At 50.6% G+C, this 18,855-nt stretch overlaps 1 protein-coding gene across 5 annotated transcripts in view; it reads left to right on the top strand.

Moving 5' to 3' along the window:
• Positions 1-18,855, top strand: part of LOC103823630 (protein CEPU-1) — a 357,359-nt gene that overhangs the window by 314,543 nt on the left and 23,961 nt on the right. For all 5 annotated transcript variants that reach the window (XM_050983513.1, XM_018923760.3, XM_018923761.3 and 2 more), the window contains one exon: positions 16,000-16,125. In XM_050983513.1, the coding sequence (XP_050839470.1) occupies positions 16,000-16,125 (126 nt within the window). The remainder of the gene's footprint in view (positions 1-15,999; positions 16,126-18,855) is intronic.

Consider the following 18,855-nt stretch of genomic DNA (forward strand, 5'->3'; position numbering starts at 1 on the left):
GTTTAATTTCCTTCCTGTTTTTCTTTCTCGCGTACACCCAGGCTGTGGCTAATTCCTGTTTGTGTCCCCAGTGAAGTGCTAATGCTGTCGTCCTGTTTGTCACTGGGTTCCCTCAGGCAGCACTGACAGAGTTCTTTGTGGCCCCCTCCAGATGTCCCATGCCTCAGTGCTGGGGGCATTCCCACCTCTGACATCCCTGTGGCTCCACTCTTTCCATCCTCCCTGGCTCAGCTGTGTGCACTGTTATGGCAGCGAGGAGAGCTCGGCGGAACTCTCTCTGCTACTCCCTCAGAGCTGCGGAGGTCACCCTCGCATCACCCCTCTTCTAGAAAACAAGAGTCTGCTCCTCTTTGAGCCTTTCTGAGCACGCGAGCTCCCAGCAGCCCCGTTCACCCAACCTCTCCAAAGGCTTTCAGGAAGAGGTCACCCGCCTCACCCAGCGCCATTCAAGAGTGACTCCGCTAATCCCTTCTGCGGAGCGGGTGAATCCGGGAGAATCCAGCGGCACGCGGCGCCGGCAGCTCTCCGGGCAGGGAGGACTGGAGCTGTGTGTGGCTCTCCAGATGTGCAGCACGTCCCCTTCCTTCCCCATGGATTTACCAGCCAAAGGGGTGGCACAGCAGCACCCAGGACGTGCGTAGGGTACTCCCACTGCCACGTGCGGTTTCCAGAGGAGCGCTGTGATAAAGCCGGTGGGGGTTTAATGAGGTCACTGCAGTTTAATGTTACTGCAGTAATCTCTTTTGTTTTACTACATTAAAATATTTGTGGTGGAACGGTTGGACCACTGTAATGCGATATCGCTACCTTAATGTTATTGTTGCCATGGCAACACTAATGGCAGCTCAATAACATTATTGCAATTTAATCTTACGACAATAAAATTAAGGGTAGAACAGTGAGACCCCGGCTCTGTAATGTTACTACAGTAACAGCATTGTTATCGTAACCGCGGGAGCGGAGTCAGCCCGCTGTAGTGTAACGCTGGTACCGGCGCTTTGTTGTTACTACAGGAGCACGGAGCATCCTCCGAAAATCTCAGCAGGGGATGAATGGGAGCAGACGTCACCGGCGCGCCGGTGCTACTGCTACCCTGGGGCTGTCAGCATGGGGAGGTCATGCTGTAATCCCATCACTTATTCATCTAATTCCTCAATTGTGGTGTTTTTATCGGGGTCTGTCCTCTTCTCCCTCCGTTGCTGGAGCTCTTTGGAGCGGGTCTGTTGTTTTAGCGGCAGTAACTCTGCAGGGAAGGATTTAAAGCACTGCCTCCGTCTAGTTCCAGATCCTTCTGCCTGGCGTTTTATAGCATGTGGCTGTTATGGAGTGATAACGTTTTATATTTATATGTCATCTTTCAATGTGAAGGATCCTAGCACAAGCTACAAATTACTGCCGTGCTGCAGGGCCAGGCAGACAACCCGGCTCACACAGTGTGCCAGAGGAGGGGTTTCATCCAAGGGCACTGATTCCTGTGCAAGTGAGAGTCTCCTTTGCCTAGAGGATTTATCCAGAGTCCCCAGACTTTGTGAGGTGGGGCACAGATCTTTGTGCACCCTAAGCCATGTACCCCAAGAAGCACCTGCCATCGCTGGCATGGGTGTGGGCAAAATTCCTCCTTTCCCAGCTGTCAGCATTGTATCAGGGCTGGAAAGGCAGTGGGGGGACAAGGCGCAGGTGACATCTCTATGCCGTGCAGGGGCTCGCTGCAGTTTTCTCCAGCCTCCAGGGGAGGGAGGCAGAGCTGCTGATCTGTCCCGAGCATCTCAGAGCTCCCCTCATCCTGTCCAGACCCAGCGCTCCTGGCTCCTGGGGATGCACACTTGCCATGCCCAGGGCCGTGTGTTTTGGCTGAGGGATGTGCCCAGGGATTTATGCTTGTCATGCCAAGGGGCACACACTTTCTGTGTCTGGTGATTCATGATTGTTTTGCCCAGGTATGAGCTCTTGCTGTGCTCAGAGATGGGCACTTTTTGCTAAGAGATGCAGGTTTATTGTGCCCAGGGATGCACTCTTGATGTGCCCAGGAATGTCTGCTGGCTATGCCCAGGGATGCACAGTTCTACTGCCCAGAGATGCACTCCTGCCATGCTCAGGGATGCAGGTTTGCTTTGCCCAGGGATGTGTGGTTTGTGCCCAAGGATGAAGGTTTGCCATTCCCAAGGATGTGTGTTTTTTGCCCAAGGATGTATGTTTGCTATTCGTAGGGATGTGTGTTTTGTGTGTGTAGTTTGTGCCCAGGGACGTAGGTTTGCCATTCCCAGGGATGTGTGGTTTGTGCCCAGGAATGTGTGGTTTGTGCCCAGGGACTCAGGTTTGCCATTCCCAGGGATGTGTGGTTTGTGCCCAGGGGTGTGTGGTTTGTGCCCAGGGATGCAGGTTTGCCATTCCCAGGGATGCACTCCTGCCGTGCCCAGGACTTGTGCTTGCCGTGCTCAGGTATGCACATTTGCTGTGCCACCCCACCTGCCAGCCATGCTTAGTGCCCCCATTGCCTACTTGCCCACCTGAACTATCCACCTCCTCTCCTGCCCAGCAGGCAGGAATTTTCCCTCTGTTCTGAGTCCTTGTGCTCCCTCCCAGCTTCTCTGATCTCCATCCCCAGACAGCTCCTTGGCACCTGAACCTGGGGGTGTTGCTGCCTGCCCGTGTTCCTCCAGCCCAGCCCCAGTCTGGGCCTGCTCAGTGCAGCAGCTGCTCAGCTCCCCTCATGCCTCAGCATTTGATCTCTCTCCATGAGTGTTTGGATTCTGACCACCGCAGTAATTCCTTGTTTGTCCTTTAATAAAAGACCCGTGAGCTCCCCTTGACACCGGAGCTGGAATTGCCAGGACCTGGGGCGTCCTGTGTGCCAGCTCTTTGTGGCAATCTGGTTCCACATCCATCCTGCCAACCCTGCTCCTCTGGGGGTTACATGTTTGAAAACATGAACAGCAGCTCATCTCCCATTCACTGTTTTTCTCCATCATTTGCTTTATTAAATATTGATTTTCTGTTGCATTATTAAACCTTAAGTCCTGAGCATAAATTCAGAGTTGATACTTTAATCTGGCTCTTCTTTTTGGCCTTTAGAACTGATTTTTCTGGCCAGTCTCTCTGGAGGCGAGTCCAGAAGCAAAAACCTGTTGCAGAGGCTTGGGGAGTCAGAGGATGAAGCAAAGGACTCATCCCAAGGGATTTTTGTCTGTTTGGTGTAGTCTTTGCCATGGAGGTGGCATCCATGGAGATCCTGGCCTGCGATCCTGCACAGACCTTGAGTGAAAGGAGGTTGGGGAGGAATCAGCCAAGTTTTTTCAGGGAATTTTGTACATTACTGGCTGCCGGAAGGATATAGCCCTCTCTTTTTTTGGTAGCACAGAGAAATTGCAATCTGGAATGGGAATTTAGCCTGGAGCCACTGCGTGGGCAGGGTGGCAGTGAGGCATCCAGCCTTCCACGTGCCTGGCTCTGCTCCCTTGGGTTTGCTACCTTGCTTTGCCAAAATTGCCCTGCTTGGGAGCAGGACTCTGCCGAGGACGGGAGCCACAGATGGCAATGCCTTGTCCTAAATGCATTCCCAGCTCCTGAGTGATGCTGCACAAATCTGTGTTATTTTACCCTACAAATCCTCAGCAAAACCAAAAATGTCCTTGGCCAAAGCTGCAGGCAAAGCCAGATGAATGTGCCTGGTAGAAAGCCACCAACAAGCCAGGAACAGTGCAAGTGGCTACCAGCACATCCTTGATAGCCACGGTGGGCAGCTCTGACCCCCAGTGAGATCTCTGCTCTCCTCCCATTCCCTATCAGAGGGCTGCAGGCTGCCAGCTGCTGCCAAGCCCCATGCTGCCAGCAACCAGGTGTCTGAACATACTTCCAGAGCCAAGAGAGCTCCTCAGCCAAAAGGGAGGAGGGGAAAGCAGTGTGGCAGCGCCGGCAGGTTCAGGAGGATGAAAAAAAAAAATTAAGAAAATTAGAGAAGAAAAAAGGCAGAGAGAGGTTTGCAAACGGCTTTTGGATCCCCCATCCAAACAGGGCATGGAACCTGTGCCTGGCAGCTGCTGTGCTGAGCAGTGATTTAAAAGCAGACTCCCAGCAGCAGGGAAAGAGGCAGAGGGGGAAGCAGATGTGAACACAATGCTGGAGATAAAGGAGAGGCCGAGGGAACAGCTGCCAAAAAGCTGCCTGGCCCTGCCACCTCCAAGGGCTAGAGAACCTCCAGCAAATGTTTCTAGGCTTGAGGACAGGCTGGGGGGAGGTCACTGGCACAATAAAGGGGGAAACTGGGTGGAAAATGTGGGGTTTCTTTCACTGTTCTTGCTTGGGTTTTGAAGGAAAGGGGAAAAATGGGAAGAAGGAGCTGCACTGAAACATGAGGAGAGATGTGATTTTCTTTTCCTTTCTGTTCTGGTGATGTAATGGAGAAGAAAAAGATTTAGAAAGACAAGGAGGAGCAGGAAGTGGAAAACAAAAAGGCAAGGGACTTTGTAAAAGATGTGGAAATGTGGTTGTTCAGATAAGATATTGAAATGTGGTCTTGAAATATTTCTGGTTTGGGCTTTCCATGCCTGCTGTGAGACAGCAGTGAAACCCCTTTGTCCAGTCCGTCAGAAAGGAGGTGAATTTGCTCTTAGTCTATGACTGGGTCCCTGGAAGGGATCAGCATGGCCTCACTGTGTGCAGGGGACAGGGTGGGCAGGTCTTTTTTTAGGTAGATCCATACCCTCACACAGAAGGAATTGTGCCCTGTGAGGGTGCTGAGGCCTTGGCATGGGCTGCTCAGAGAAGCTGCCCCATCCTTGGCAGTGCCCAAGGCCAGGTTGGACAGGGCTTGGAACCCCCTGGGATAGTGGAAGGTGTCCCTGCCCATGGCAGGGGGTAGGAATGAGATGATCTTTAAGATCCCTTTCAACACAAACCATTCTGGGATTCTGTGATTTTTCATTTCTGGCCTACTGGTCTCAGTAGTAGAGATGCCCAAAAGATTTCAGCTCTCCTTTTTGGTAGCATCTTGTATAATTTCCTGGGTAGGATTTGGGATGAGGCAGGAGAAGACACAGACCCCGTGCTGGTTTGCTGTCCTGTGTCAGATAAGATGAACAGGTCTCAATCCACCCTCCTCCCTGCCCAAGTCTCCTGCCCACTGGACCCCCACAGCCAACAGACTCCCCAGTTTGTGCCCCAGGCTCTGCTTGCCTGGCCCAGCATTGACACAAGGCATCAACAGAGATGTCTCCTCCATGGTTTGCTGTCCTTGTAATCCCTCCTCCTCGCAGCCAGCCCAAGAGCTTCAGCCTTTGATCCTCTTCCTCTTTTGCAAACACTTCTCCCTGCTTGTGAAATTAAATCTCTCTCACAGTGATTTCCTTCCCTATCTTTTCTTTTTGGCCGAGTCTGTCTGAAATACTCTCTCTTTTTTTGCTCCTTCAGCAGCAGGGCTATATAATTGATGGCCTCGCCAAGCTTTCTGCGCTGAACATTAAACCCTTCCTGCCTTGGCTCCGACCGGAGTTCATTACTTTCTGAAAAGCTCTGTTGTCTGTTTGTGCTCAGATGATTGTTGTTGTGGAGGGGAGGATGTTGTCGGCACAGAGAGAGGAGGAGGGGTTGGATTTGGCCAGGGCTGCTTTGTAATCAAATCTCGCTCCCTTTAGCAAATTTTTGAGTGGAAAAGGCCTCTTTTAGTAAAATTGAAATATGGTACCCTCCTGAAGCAGAAGCACAAAACTCAGTGGCTGAATTAGTGCAGCAAAAGGTTGTCTGGCTCTTGGGCCAGTGGGAGAACACTGCTTTGCAATATACCCGTGCTCAGCATGGGGCAGGAAGAGCAGGGGCTGCTCCCATCACCACAGGCTGATTTCCTGGGATAGGCATTTCCCAGGAATCTTCTGTGGTCATTCCTTCCAAGCTTCTGCATCCCAGGAACAGCCCTGGGAAGGATGAGCCCCACAGAGTCCCTTCAGCACCGTGGTGTCCTCATCCTGGAGCTGGGGGTCACTCTGTGTGTGTGTGTGTGTTTTTACATGGTGCAGATCCTTTCTGCACATTTTGGCCTCTCCTGGCAAGCCAAAGTGGTGCTTTCTGTGCTTTGCCCTACGCCGACAACGCTCCTGGCTCCCCGTCTGCCTCCGTGGGCTTTCCGCGCCTAAAACACAGCAAGGCTGAGGTGATTACAAGGATTGGAGATGCAGTGACACTTCCCTGCCAACAAGTAATTGATTTATTAAAGACATTACAAAACATTCATGGTTGAGCGTGAGAGTTTCCTTTGAACTGGCTCAGAAATCCGCGGGGATTGTGCCTGTTTGCGAGGACCGCGGGCAGAATAAATCCGGGCTCCCCCATCGCCTCCCCCCCGCGCCGCCACAATTTCATTTCCCTTTGACTGGCGCGAGTAAATATCACAGCTCGACAACTCCAGTCCAGTGACTGGTGTGATCCAATTTAATAGCATTTAAAAATTCAAAGTGATTGTTAGCCAAATGGAAATGTAAGATTTCATACCCAGCCTGCCTTGGGGAGGAAAGGGAGAATTAGGGAGGGTGCGGGGGATGTAGACAAATGGACTAGATAAAAAATAATGGAAAGTAACTTAATTAAGAGGCTCGAGTCAAGTTAAAAACAGTAATGATTTTGAATCGGAGAACCACAGGTATTAAAAATGAAAGGGAAAGAGGAAAGAAAGGAAAGGAAAGGAAAGTGTGGATAAAAAGCCTCCAAAATGATTAAATGGGAGGAAAAAGAGGCATAGGAAGAATGGGGTAAAAATAGTCCATCCATGTAAAGTAGGAGCACATGGGGAATAGATGGTGCTGGTGATGAGGCTGGGCATTAGGAAGACAAATAGGGAAATTAAGGATGCTCTGGCGGGGATAATTCCCTGTGGCTTTTCTGGCATTCTCAGAGGCACGAGTGTGGCCGAGAAGAAGGCTCGAGGGCTTTGTTTAGGAGGAACAGGAAATGAAGGAGCAGTCCTAATGGGAAAGGAGAACAGCCCCCGCGTTCTCCAGGCACATCAATATCCTTCCCTTGTGGGACCATCGCTCCCTGCTCTGCCTCTGCTTTTAGCTCTCTCAAATGTTGCTTGGTTGGGTTGAAATTGGCGATTGGAATTTTAATTGCCCCTTTATGTACAGGGATACACAGCTGTGTCTCGGTGGCCTGATGACTGATTCTTAACTGTGGAGCTCTCATTCCATACAGCCCAATGGAAATACCTGGCCTGGCAGCCACCCTCACTCTCCCTGTGCCTTTTTAACGTGGTTTTCCAAGCTCCACAGAGCCTGAGAGGCAGGTGCTGCAGAGCATTGATCTGAACAGGCACTTCTGGCCCATTTGATCTCTGGGTCTCATTTCTCCATCCGTGAAGGGGAAATAATAACATTCCCTTATCTCCCAGAGTTTGGATGATAGGGATGAACCACATTTGAAAGTTTGGGAAGGACAGTGAGCATCATCCCACAGACCCTGGATCATTGGTATCTGCACTCCTGCTTGTTCCTGGCACCTTTGGCCAAGCTTTGGGTTGGTCCCCTGGGCTTGAGGAACCTGTGAGTTGGCCTAGAAATGTTCCTTGGGATAGGATGAGGGACCAGAAATATTCCACAGGCGGGGTGAAGAAGGCAGGGGGGATCTTGGAGCTGAAGAAGGAGAGACTGAAAAAGCAGGGATGTATAAAATGACTAAGAGGAATAAGGAATGGATCAGGACATCTTTGGGAAGGTAGACCTGCATCCGTTGGAGTGAAGGATGAGTCACAAAAGATGTGTTCCCATGGGGATAGGAGGAGTGGCAGCACATGGAGGCATGGATCACCTCACCTGTGGTTCATTTTGAGCTGCTGGACCTTGCTGACCTCCCACTTCACATGCTTTGCTCTCCCACTTCACAAGCTTTGTTCTCCTACTCTGTTCTCCCAGACAAACAGTCTGGGCATAAGTAGCAGCCTCCAGACCACCTAATCAGACAATAACAGGGCTGTGCTCCCTGCCTGATCCATTAATTTTTAACTGGAGTCAAAAGGCAAAGATGGAAAGAAGCCTAAGCAGAAGTAAAAGCCCTGTCTGGAGCATGAGTGGCACCTGGAAGAGCTGGAGCTCAGGAAGGATGAGAAGAAAGGGGCTCTCTGGGGACAAGGAGCGCTGGCAACGGAGGGATGTAAATAGATAAATGAGACAAAAAGGGCATGGATAGACTCAGAAGATCCAAATAAACTCAATCAAAACTTGGGACTTTTGCATGATTCCACATTACCACCACAAATCTCAGTGGTTTTTGAAGTAAAGGCACTGGGTCCAGTGAGGGAAGCACAGCTCATCCTCCTGCAGGGGTGGGAGAGCCATGTGCTCTGCCTGGGCACGGGCTGGCAGCTCCTCGCATTAGCTGAGTGTCAGGGTGGAAGTGTAATCACAAACACTCACTTTGTGCTCCAGCCCTGGGAGAGGGAGCACGAGAGAGAGAGAGCGCCGAGATAAGAACAAATATGCAAGAGCATAGTGTGTTTTTAATGGAAGGGAGATTTATTTCTCTCTGTGTCTTTTTAAGCCTCTAGATAGATCATAAAAAAACCCAGCCCAACCCACACACAACCTGTCTGCCTGAAATAGCCGAAATGTAATTTAAAGAGCATCATTTTAACTAATACTTCACTTCAGAGACACCTGCCCTATATTCATTGGAGATGCAGGCTGCATTAGAGCATCTGATTTATCGTTGGAAAGGATGTTTGAGCTCCTTTGTTCCTGTCAGGTCCTTTTTGAGGAGTAAAGTGGCACAGGGCAGTTTGGCTAGCTCAGCCCTTGGCGTGATGCCCACTCTGCATGGACATAGGAGACAGGGAGAGCCCCCCCTGCTCTCCAGCAGCAGAGTGGGGAGCAGGAGGGTGGGACACGGTCACTCTGGCTGGTTGTGGGGAGGGGAGCTGGGGGTTGTGCAGGATTTAGCAGGGCAGCGTGTGTTGATGGATCAGATGAGCAATATCATGGATATTTGCTGTCTGTCAGAACAGGAGACTCCAGGTTGACTGTGAAGGGCTGTCTGCAGGTACATCCACTTGGGACACATCTTAAAATAGACCTGTGCATCTGTCCCCATGGAGAAATGCCCCCCTGTCCAGTTCCTGTGGCCATAGGTTCTGGGTATCTTTTCATTTCCTATGTTGTTGTCTTTTTCACGAGCCTGCAAGGATGAGAAATTCTTGTCATTACATTGATGGAGAGATGAGACCAAACGAGACCAAGGGTTTTGCCAGGAGCACTCTGGCAGAGCCGGCATCCATCCATCCTTCTCTGCATTTATTGACCCGCAGCAAGGATGCTTTTCTATGATTAAAAATAAAGGAAATTCCACAAATCTTGCTTTTCTCCCAGGGTGGAGGAAAGGATCCCCTGTTGGCCTGCATCCCCCAGGTCCTAGGCTGGTCTTAATCAGCCCCGAGCTGGGGTCACCTCTAGAGGACAAGGGAGTGTAGGGATGAGTGTGAGGAAAGATGGGGAGAGGAGAGCTGCTGTGAAATCCCCCGCTCGCCCTTTCTGATCTGAAGTTCACTTGTAATATTTTCCCCGGCTCGGGTTGCTAATGCGTTTTGTTCTCCAGAGTGTGCGTGGCCCGACTTCCCGCGCAGCCTTTAATTAGTTTCTGGATGATGACATCTCCGCCGAGAATCATCTCGTCGTGTCCCTCCGATCTTGGGGGGAGATAAAGGAATCTAATAAAGACATTCAGCATTTAGAGGTGATGGGTTTGACAAGCTTTGTATTAACCACAAGTCGTGTTCAAACTTTCTGGGGTGCTGTCAGCACGCTCTGGCTCATCCCCACACAGGGATTTTCCCAAGGGTCTGATGGGGATTTCACTGGTACCCAGTGGAATGAGAGGAGCTGGGGACCCTGCATCCCCTGAGCAGGGTGTGACAGAGTCACTGTCACTTTGATGGTCACCGTGGAGGCAGTTGTGAGAGAGGCTGTCGTGCCTTGAGCAGAGGTGTCAATAATGCTGGAAAAATGATGCAGGTGTCTTAAGGATTCGAGATCCTTCAATTTTCTGCCTTTCATGAGGCGTTGCTTGGCTTACAGGGGGAATCCCAGGTGGCTTGGGGTGCAAAAACTGGAAACTAGATCCGTGCAGCGTGTGTGGAGTTGAAAATGAGATCTGTCTAGACACGGAGCTGAACTGCCAAACACTCCTTGTTTGGCTGCATTTCTTCATGGATAATAATGAAAAAACTTTGCTTTTATATCTTTCTTCTTGTTTTCTTTTCACTCAGCATCATTAGACTCATTTTAAAGGAGGCAACAAAGTCCAGAGCTGTGCCACATCTTCCCTCAGGCATTGTAACATGAACACAGAACTCTCCCAAACCTGAGTGAGGGATTCTGCCTCCTCTAAAGCTGCTCATTAATATCCATACAAAGAAACTCTGGTTTGATTCCTCACAGGTGTGGGGCTTGGTGTTAGGTGTTTTCTTCATTTTTTTGACTAGGAAAAATGATGCAGATTCCTTCAAAGTCTTGAAAACAGGGGAGTGAATCTAGTGAGGCAGCACCCTGACTCCTTAGGGAGCTGCTCTTGATCCAGGCCCATGGGCCCATCCAGAAATCAGGGAAAAATCCTTGTGCTTGAGCCCCAGCTCTCCTATTGTGCCACATTTATTGTGGTGTATCCCTTGTTGACTGCAGTAGTAGTGCTGATTTATGCTGTCGTAAGTGGAATCAGATTGGGCTCCCTTTTGGCACTTAGCTATAAAGTTTGTCTGCAGAAACCCTGCTGTTTATGCGGTGAATTATACCCGCGTTCACAAATACTTTACTAATGAATGATTGGGAACGTCTTGTTTCCCCCTCCTCCTCTGAGTTATTATGATGCTGTGCTGTATAACCTGCTGCAGAGACGGGCGTAAAAAATCTCGTGTCCTCCAAGCTTCCCTGCAACAGGAGCCGTTACCTGTTTGGGAAATCATTTAGACACATTTCGGTGCCGTATGACACATCTCATTACGCCTCGCTTTAGAACGAGCAATTGTCATTAGTTATTTATTAATTGCTTATTAAGGTTGTTATGTATGTCCTCTTTGTTTCCAGCCTTCTTTCTTCATGGCTTTGGCTGCTGCCAGGTTTGTGAAGAGGGGGATCAGTCCCTTGGTGAAGCTGTGCTGAACCCAGGAAGGGGGTGGTGGTGCCAACCTGGGGTCCAGGCAGCCCTGGGAAGCAGGATAGGCACCCACAAGGGGTTTTTGTACAAACCTTTGCGACTGAGCAGGCTGTGAGGCTGTGTCTGCCCTTCCTCACACGTTTGGACAGGCTCAAAACAGCTCCTAATACAATGGAAGGATGATATGAAGGAAGGATGAAATGATGGAAGTATGATATGACAGAAAGACAAAGCCCTCTCTGCTTTTCTCTTAACTATAATTGTGTTAGAGCAGCACAAACTGATTTAAAAGCCCATTATAATACACCTGTAATTGAAGGCACAGGGCTCTCAATTTGCTCCCTAAAGGCAGAAAGCTTTGGAACACAAAAGAGGGAGGAGGCACCACGGAGGTGCCTGGCATTGTGGCAGCCAGCACTGCACCTTCTCCCGAGCTGGCAGCTGCAAATGCTCTGGTTACACCCTGGAGAAGTCCTGGAGCTCGGCGTTGGGTCCCTGCCTTTGGCAGACCCTCTGTTGCCTGAGGGTGGGCTCGGTTTGACTCAGCGTTGCTGTGAGCAGGGATAGGACACCCAGGGCTCCCCCTCAGCGAATCCCAGTGGCAGGACCCATGGCAGCAAACTCTGTAAAACACAGGGAAGTCTGAGTGTGACAGCAGTAAGAAAGTGCTATGAGGAGCAGGAGCAGCATCAGGCTGATGCTCAGGAAGCTGCCAGTGCACATCACAGATCACTTGCAGAATGCAAGTCAGACTCTCCCTCTTTTTCTTTCTTCCAGACACTTTTATAGTTGTTCTTTGTTGTTTCCTTTGATCTAGAGCAGATGTTGCTCGTGCTGGAAGATGGAGGTTTGCATGTTTTATGAAAGGGAAGCAGGGCTGGGCTTACCAGGACAGCCCCTCTCTCCCAGGCTGTGCCAGGGCCTGAGACCCCTTGGCTGGGGCAAGCACCTGCTCTGCCTCACTTCCACACCAGAAGGGGGTTGCTGGTCTGGAAAGATCACAGCTGTATTTCTGCATTACTTTCTTGGCTCCCAAAACTGGGTAGAAAGGGGGTGCTTAAGGCAAAAATTTGCAATTGCTCCTTGAAGAAGGAATAGGCAACTTGGTGAGGCTCATTGAAGTTCCCTTGCCAGTCTGAGGTGGAGAGGTTGTTCCAGATGGACCCTCCACTCAGCCTGATGCGTGGCTGAAGTTTGGGGTGCTGGGGTGTCAGGAGACAGAGGTGGGGGCAGGGGGGCAGGGAGAGGACAGCCCAGGCAAGCAGCACAGTCAGTACATGCCAGGAAGGTGGGTGGGGAGCTGGTGATGATGGAAATGGAGGTGGCAGGGCCCAAGCAAGGAGGCAAAGTTGGTGATGTTTTTACAGTTTGGGATTAGTTTGGGATTATATTATAAAAGGCAGCTGGAGGAGTAATCAGGGAAGGCCTCAGTGCTGCAGTGGGTGCCATGGGAGGTGCAGCAGAGGAGGTGGCAGAAATGCCCAGGGAGCCCCACCACATTCCCAGGATGTGAAGATCTGTGTGCAGCACTTCTGTGGGATGCAGGCATGGGATCTGTGAGCTGCACACCTGTGCTGGCAGGAGCGGGTGTTTGGAGGTGAAAGCAGAGCAGGGATGTCGTCTGTGCCGGTGGCAGGAGGGTGTCTGTGCGCCAGGGAATAGATGTGTGTCGGCAGGCACATATGCTTGGATCCAGAAAGACATCTATCACCTGCCTGAGCACCCTCCAACGTGCAGCTCACCATATGCTTTGGTTAAATATTAAAGCAAGCTGCTTTCTGTCCTGGGGACTCCTTGTGTGCAGCACATTGGGGCGAGCTGGGGGCATGCCCTGGGCACCTGCAAGGGGCTGAGAGCACCCAGAGACCTTCTCCAGAACCGTGGCAAAGATGGAGGGGGAAAAAAGAAAGAGCTGGATCAATAAAGCTCCAGCCTGCCTGTGGGGAAATCTGTGCAGTGTCACCGGAGCAGCTTGGCCAACACTGCCATGTTTAATCACTTCCGAGGGAGAGATGCTGAACACAAAAGGACTGCCCGCAAGGAGAGGGTTCCCGCCTGGGAAGCCTGCATTTACTTAGCTTTATTTATTTATTCATTCCCAAAGGGGCACAGCTCCATCTGCGTCCTGCTTTCAGCAGAGGAAATGTCTCCTCTGCCCCACTGCTGCAGAAAAGCCGAGTGCTGGTGAAAGTGCTTTAATGCAGAGGGAATGGAAGTGCCAGTGACTGTTAAATAATATTAAATATATACTTGGATCATTTATTTATTAAGATTTCCCTCCCTAGTCTGGTAAAAGCCTTACAAAACACCTGTTATGTCTCTAGAAAGGCATTTGGAATAGTTTGTGTAGTAAAATATTCAAATATTTAATTAGCATACAATAACCACCGTGTTAAATCCTACCACTGCATAGACAATTCCAGACTTAGTTAACAGCTTCAGTGACGTTTCTCTGGTTTGCTTCCCAGATGTTCTTGCCTCCTCTCAATCCAGATGGGCCACAGTAAATTTCATCTCCCTCAAAACGTCCTGAGCTTGCCAGAGTATGGTGAACTTTTGCCCTGTTGCATGAGCTGTTCAAGCTGCTTTTTATAGAATTATGGAAAGGTTAGAGTTTAAAGGGACCTTAAAGACCCTCTTGTTCCATCCCCTGCCATGGGCAGGGACACTTCCCACTATCCCAGGGTGCTCCAAGCCACATCCAGTCTGGCCTTGAACAGTTCCAGGGATGGGGCAGCCACAGCTTCTCTGGGCAGCCTTGGCCAGGGTCTCACTACACTCATTGCAAAATACTTATACCTGCTCTAAATCAACCCTCCTCAGGTTAAAGGCATTCCCCTTTGTCCTATCAATCAAACCCAAGTTTAAATTGTTTTAATTATGTTTTATAACCTGGTCAGTTGATTTTTGTCTCTCGCCTGGGTGGATGCAAGTAGGTCTGTGCAGTCCCAGAGTAGCAGTGTAAAGTCTGACTTGGCTTTTTAAAAGCCTCTGCAAAACAAGCTGAATTGGGTCGATGTGGATTCAGCAGTTAAAAACATCAGAAAGGTTCCTCTGTGATGCAGCAAACAGCACATTAAAGATGATGGATACTGCTTTCTTTTTTTGGGACTTCGAGCTGGAAGTTCTTGCTTCTTCCCAGGCAAAGGTGGGCGATCACTGCGCCTCCTCTTGGCTCTTCCCACCTCTCCAAAATGACCATGGCAATACCCCCGGTCTGCTTTAGTTGTGGAGAGCACAGACTCTGTGTTTTTAGAGCACACATGGGTTTCCTGGCTGGCAGTCCCAGCCTCACCAGGAACACAGCGGGGCAAACATAATGACGTTGTAATTAATTGCATCTCCTCAATGGACCTGGCCATGGCAAAGCATTCCCATCTCTGAGTGGTCCCATGAGGAATGTGCTGTCCTCTTAGTGACATTGAAGCATATTAATATTTTTTAGGTGTTGTCTTGTGCCCTCCACTGTCCTGCCCCAGAGCCCCCTCTGTCTGGGAGCAGCTGATCCAGAGCTGTTCTCCAGTGCATGATTAGCAGATTAACCATCGTGCCCAGAGCAGCAAAAAAATGAACTCCCAGAAGCCCTTCAAAACAGAGAATAATTCATTACCCACCTTGATTTCCACTTAAAATGTACTTTAACTACACTTCCAACTACAAACCCTAAATCACCATCATGTTCACAAAAAATCCATCATTTTTTATTTTATTGCACGGCACTGGCATGACATAATCCCTTCCAGAGCGTCTTGGAGTGCTTTACGGATCAATAAATTACTTACCTGCACAGCAGAGGCATTGCGTGCAAGGCCATTGCAGTCATTCCGGCTTGGCGCAGCCCGGGAAGGTGTGGGAGGAGGTGGGGACAGGCAGGGAAGGGAGCCCCAGGAGTGGGGTCCAAGCCAGGATTTGGGGTTTTGGGCTGCAGCCCCAAGTGGGGTGATGAATCTGGCTCTCCCAGCAAGGGTGGAAGGTGCAGGTGATTTGTGGCTCTCCTGCAAAGTGCTGCAGGAGGGTGCCAGTGCCTGCTAGGCTCTGGAGAAAGTCTGGAAATAAACCTGAGAAGGTGACAGTCTTTATTATATTCTGCAGGTGCAGGCTGATAACAGCAGCTGATGCTTTTCCCTCCTACATCCCCACCAAGATCTCCCAGCCCTCCCCAGCAGCCCCATTGTGTCCTCTGCTCATGCAGCAGCAGGGGCTGAGTGCTCCCTGCTTGCTCCTCATCCCTTCCCAGCCCCCTCCTCATCACCCCCATCCTGTACCTGTGTCCCCTCCTGGGGCCTGGACCCCCTGGATCTGACTCACCCCTGTGTGCTCTGGGGGGCAGTGCCAATGCAGGGGGATGGTTTTCATCCCTGCAGAATTTTCCTCCCTCTGCAGGGTGGTTGACCTCAGAGGCTCCTCAGCAGATTCTCTCTTCATGCCCAGCTCCTCTTGGTGCTTCTGTGCTTGCAAGGGCCTGGCAGAGAGCCTGCAAAGCTGCAGGAAAAGTTGCAGAAATTTGAAGGGGGTGACTTGTGGTTCCTCAGGAAGATGCAGCTCTGCTGGGATGGGTTTGTCATGGCTAGGAGAACACAAGGAATGCTGGAAGTGGGGTAGGAAGAAGTACTGTCTCACACCACGGAGGAGTTTCTCAAGCCTCCCTAAAATGACTGAATCCCCTCTGGCTACAGTTTCTTCCCACTTCAGCTGTGTCTTCTCTGCCCCCTCTTTTCCCTGTTTGTTCCTGCCAAGTCAGATGAGACTGATGGGCTATTGCAAAAATTGTCAAAGCTGAGGGAGGATGGAAATTCAGCCTCCTTCACCCACATCTAAGATTTGAGTTGAAGCAGAACCAGTTTCATTTTCCTTCTCCTCTTTGCGTCATTGCAGTGTCTCCAAAAATCACCGAGATCTCTTCTGACATCTCCATCAATGAGGGCGGCAACGTCAGCCTCACCTGCATAGCCACGGGCAGGCCAGACCCAACAATCACCTGGAGACACATCTCACCCAAAGGTAAGAACAAAGTTACCAGAAATATTTTGGGAAGGGCACAGCACTCTTTGTGAGTGGCTGGGGAGGGGTCTGTGGCTCGTTCTGTTGCCAGGCAGAGGTGAAATGCACCAAAAAGATGTGACTCAACACAGGACTTGGTGACTTTGGTGGAGGAATCTCCATCCTGGTGGTCTGGAAGAGGAGCTGATGATTTTGGTCCTGTGGAGGACTGGCTGTAGGTGCCAGGTTGGGGTTGTCGTGCTTAGAGATTTATAGAATCAGGGAATATTGTCTGTTGGAAGGGACACACAAGGATCATGGAGTTCCTGCATGGGGCACTCGCACTGCACATTGAATGTGCTTGTCTGGCCATGTTTTGAACATTTTTCAGGCAATTCTTACAGGTTGTTTCAAAGGAGGATTGTAAATAGTGCAAATGAGCAGGAAAACACATGAAGCATTAATTGGTGGCCTTGTTAATTGGTAAGCAAACCCTCAGCAGAACTGTGTGGGTGTGACTGCTGGGAAGCAAATTCCCAGGCGTGCAGGACCGTATAATTTCAACCCCCTTTCCCAGCTGCTTTTTGGCACTTGTTTTGCATTTTGCTGCCCTGTTATTCCCAGGCGATTGCGAGGTTCTCGTGGGTGAGCTGGGGGTGAGATCCAGAGGCTCCGGGTGGGATGAGCCGTGCGGCCAAGCGGCAATGCCTGCCTCTGATCCTCTGATCCTGTCTAAGCGCTTCAGTTCCGCCTCAGAGTCCTGTTTTCCCTGAGGTTTTACCAATGTGGGCTGTTGTTCCAGACAACTGCCTCAAGCTCTCCTCGGGGATGCCCAGCCAGGCTGTCCAGCCGCCGAAGGAGCCGGTGCAGGAGCGGTAGTGGCGGGTGGCGCCGTGGCTGCTCTCCCTGCTCAGCTCCTGACGAGGGCTGCGGTGTCTTGCTGCAACTCCATTGATTTTTTGCTATTTGTCTATGCTGGAGCAAATGGCTGGGCCAGATCCATCACTCTGCAAAGCCCAAGCAGAGCAAGCTGAGTTGGCGGCATCTCAGGCCCTTCCCTTGACAGGAGCCTCCACAAGCCATTCCCCCAGAACACATCTTGGCTTATCCACTGTAGGTGGTCTTGCTTCTGAGCTGGTGGCTTTGGTCAGTGTCTTTGCATGGATCCATGTGCTCCTTTCCATCCCTGAGTGTCTCTCTATGGAATCAAAGTTGCTCTCACTCTGTGTCACCATCAGGCAGCGTTTATGGTTGAGGCAGCCTCCATGTGTTCCCACCTTGAAGCCTCTTCTTCCTACTCTTCCCCTTGTCTACCCTGACAACATATTTTTGTTTTGCTCAGCCTCCTCAGTACCTGTTTTTCACAAACATCTTGTTTTCCCACAGCCCCACTCTCCTTCCTACATCCCCTCCTGCTCCCCAGAACCCTTGTCTCCCACTCATGTGCCCCTTGCTGCCTTCTCCCACATGCCATCCATCCTGTCCTAACCAGGCTCCCAGCTCCTGATGCTTCTGTCTTTCACAAGGGCTATTTTCTGTGTTTGCTGCCATCCAGCAGGTTTTTTTCCCCAGGGAATCTTTACATGCGCTTGAACCAGATGTTTCCATTTTACTTAGGACTTAGCTGCTATGGAAACTGAGGATGCACCAGGAGAGGAAGAGTGAGCTAATCAGAAATTACCTGTGGTGCTGTGTAATTTGCAGCAGCAGCTCTTTCCTGATTTTGGCCATGATTAGGCATTCTGCTTTCAAAACTCAAAGGGAACAAATGATCACAGAGATTTACCAGAGCCTGGTCTCCTGCTGATGGAGGGTGATGAGCCCAGAGGTGGCCCAGGACAACTTCCATGGCTGCCCATCTCCGTGGGCAGCTCCTCTGTTTCTACGTCTGCCAAGCCACCAAGGGGAACTTCTACTTCTCCATTTTGCATTCACCACACACAGCAAAGATGAAGATCAGAAGTGTGAGGACTGAAATGAAAGCCAGAGAAAATGCATAGAGGTGCTAGAGCAGATCTGGGATGTAGGATACATTCTAATTCGGAGTGCCAGGGGCAAGCAAAACCCAAAGCTTGCTGCTGGCCCCTCTTGGTTGTTGTTCTTCTACTCATCCCATGGGAAGTTTTGAGTGAGCTGCCTCCTGTTCCTTCTCACCATCTTCCTCCATCTCTCTTGAAGTGGTGGAGGGACAAGGGAGAATTGTTTGAGAGAACGCTGGTGCATAATTTAAGGGTTCACACAGCGGGTGGGGAAGTGGCTCTCAGCAGTGCTGCTCGGGACATGCTGTGCCAGTGCTGTGTGTGCCAGGCACGGCCACACCAGGAGCTGAAGGATTGGTCCCTGAGCTGACACTGGTGAGTACTGCTCTGTGCAAGGGCACTTCACAGGTTTAATGATTTCCCTGGCACCTGCGAGCACACAGTGCACCTCTTGGTGGCAAATGGAGCAAATAAGAGTGTTTGCTCACCAGGGAGTGCAGGGGAAGGCCTTTCAGAGGATTTACACTGAGAGCAGCCCAACTCCCTGGTGACTGATCTCACTTGAGACCCTTTGCCAGCCACTCCAGGCTCCTCTGACTGCTTGGCTGTTCTGTCTCTACTCCAATGAATTTGCATTCAGTGGCTTGGGCTGGTAAACTCTGCTGAATTTGTCTGCAGCTGTTGCCGTGTTCTAGGAGTTGTGAAGCCCATTTTGGAAGCTCTCTTTAGTTTGGGGGCTGGAGGAGTTCATGCTGGGATGAGGAGACGAGGT

Source organism: Serinus canaria, chromosome 24 (assembly GCF_022539315.1).
Source record: "Serinus canaria isolate serCan28SL12 chromosome 24, serCan2020, whole genome shotgun sequence".
Classification (NCBI taxonomy): domain Eukaryota; kingdom Metazoa; phylum Chordata; class Aves; order Passeriformes; family Fringillidae; genus Serinus; species Serinus canaria.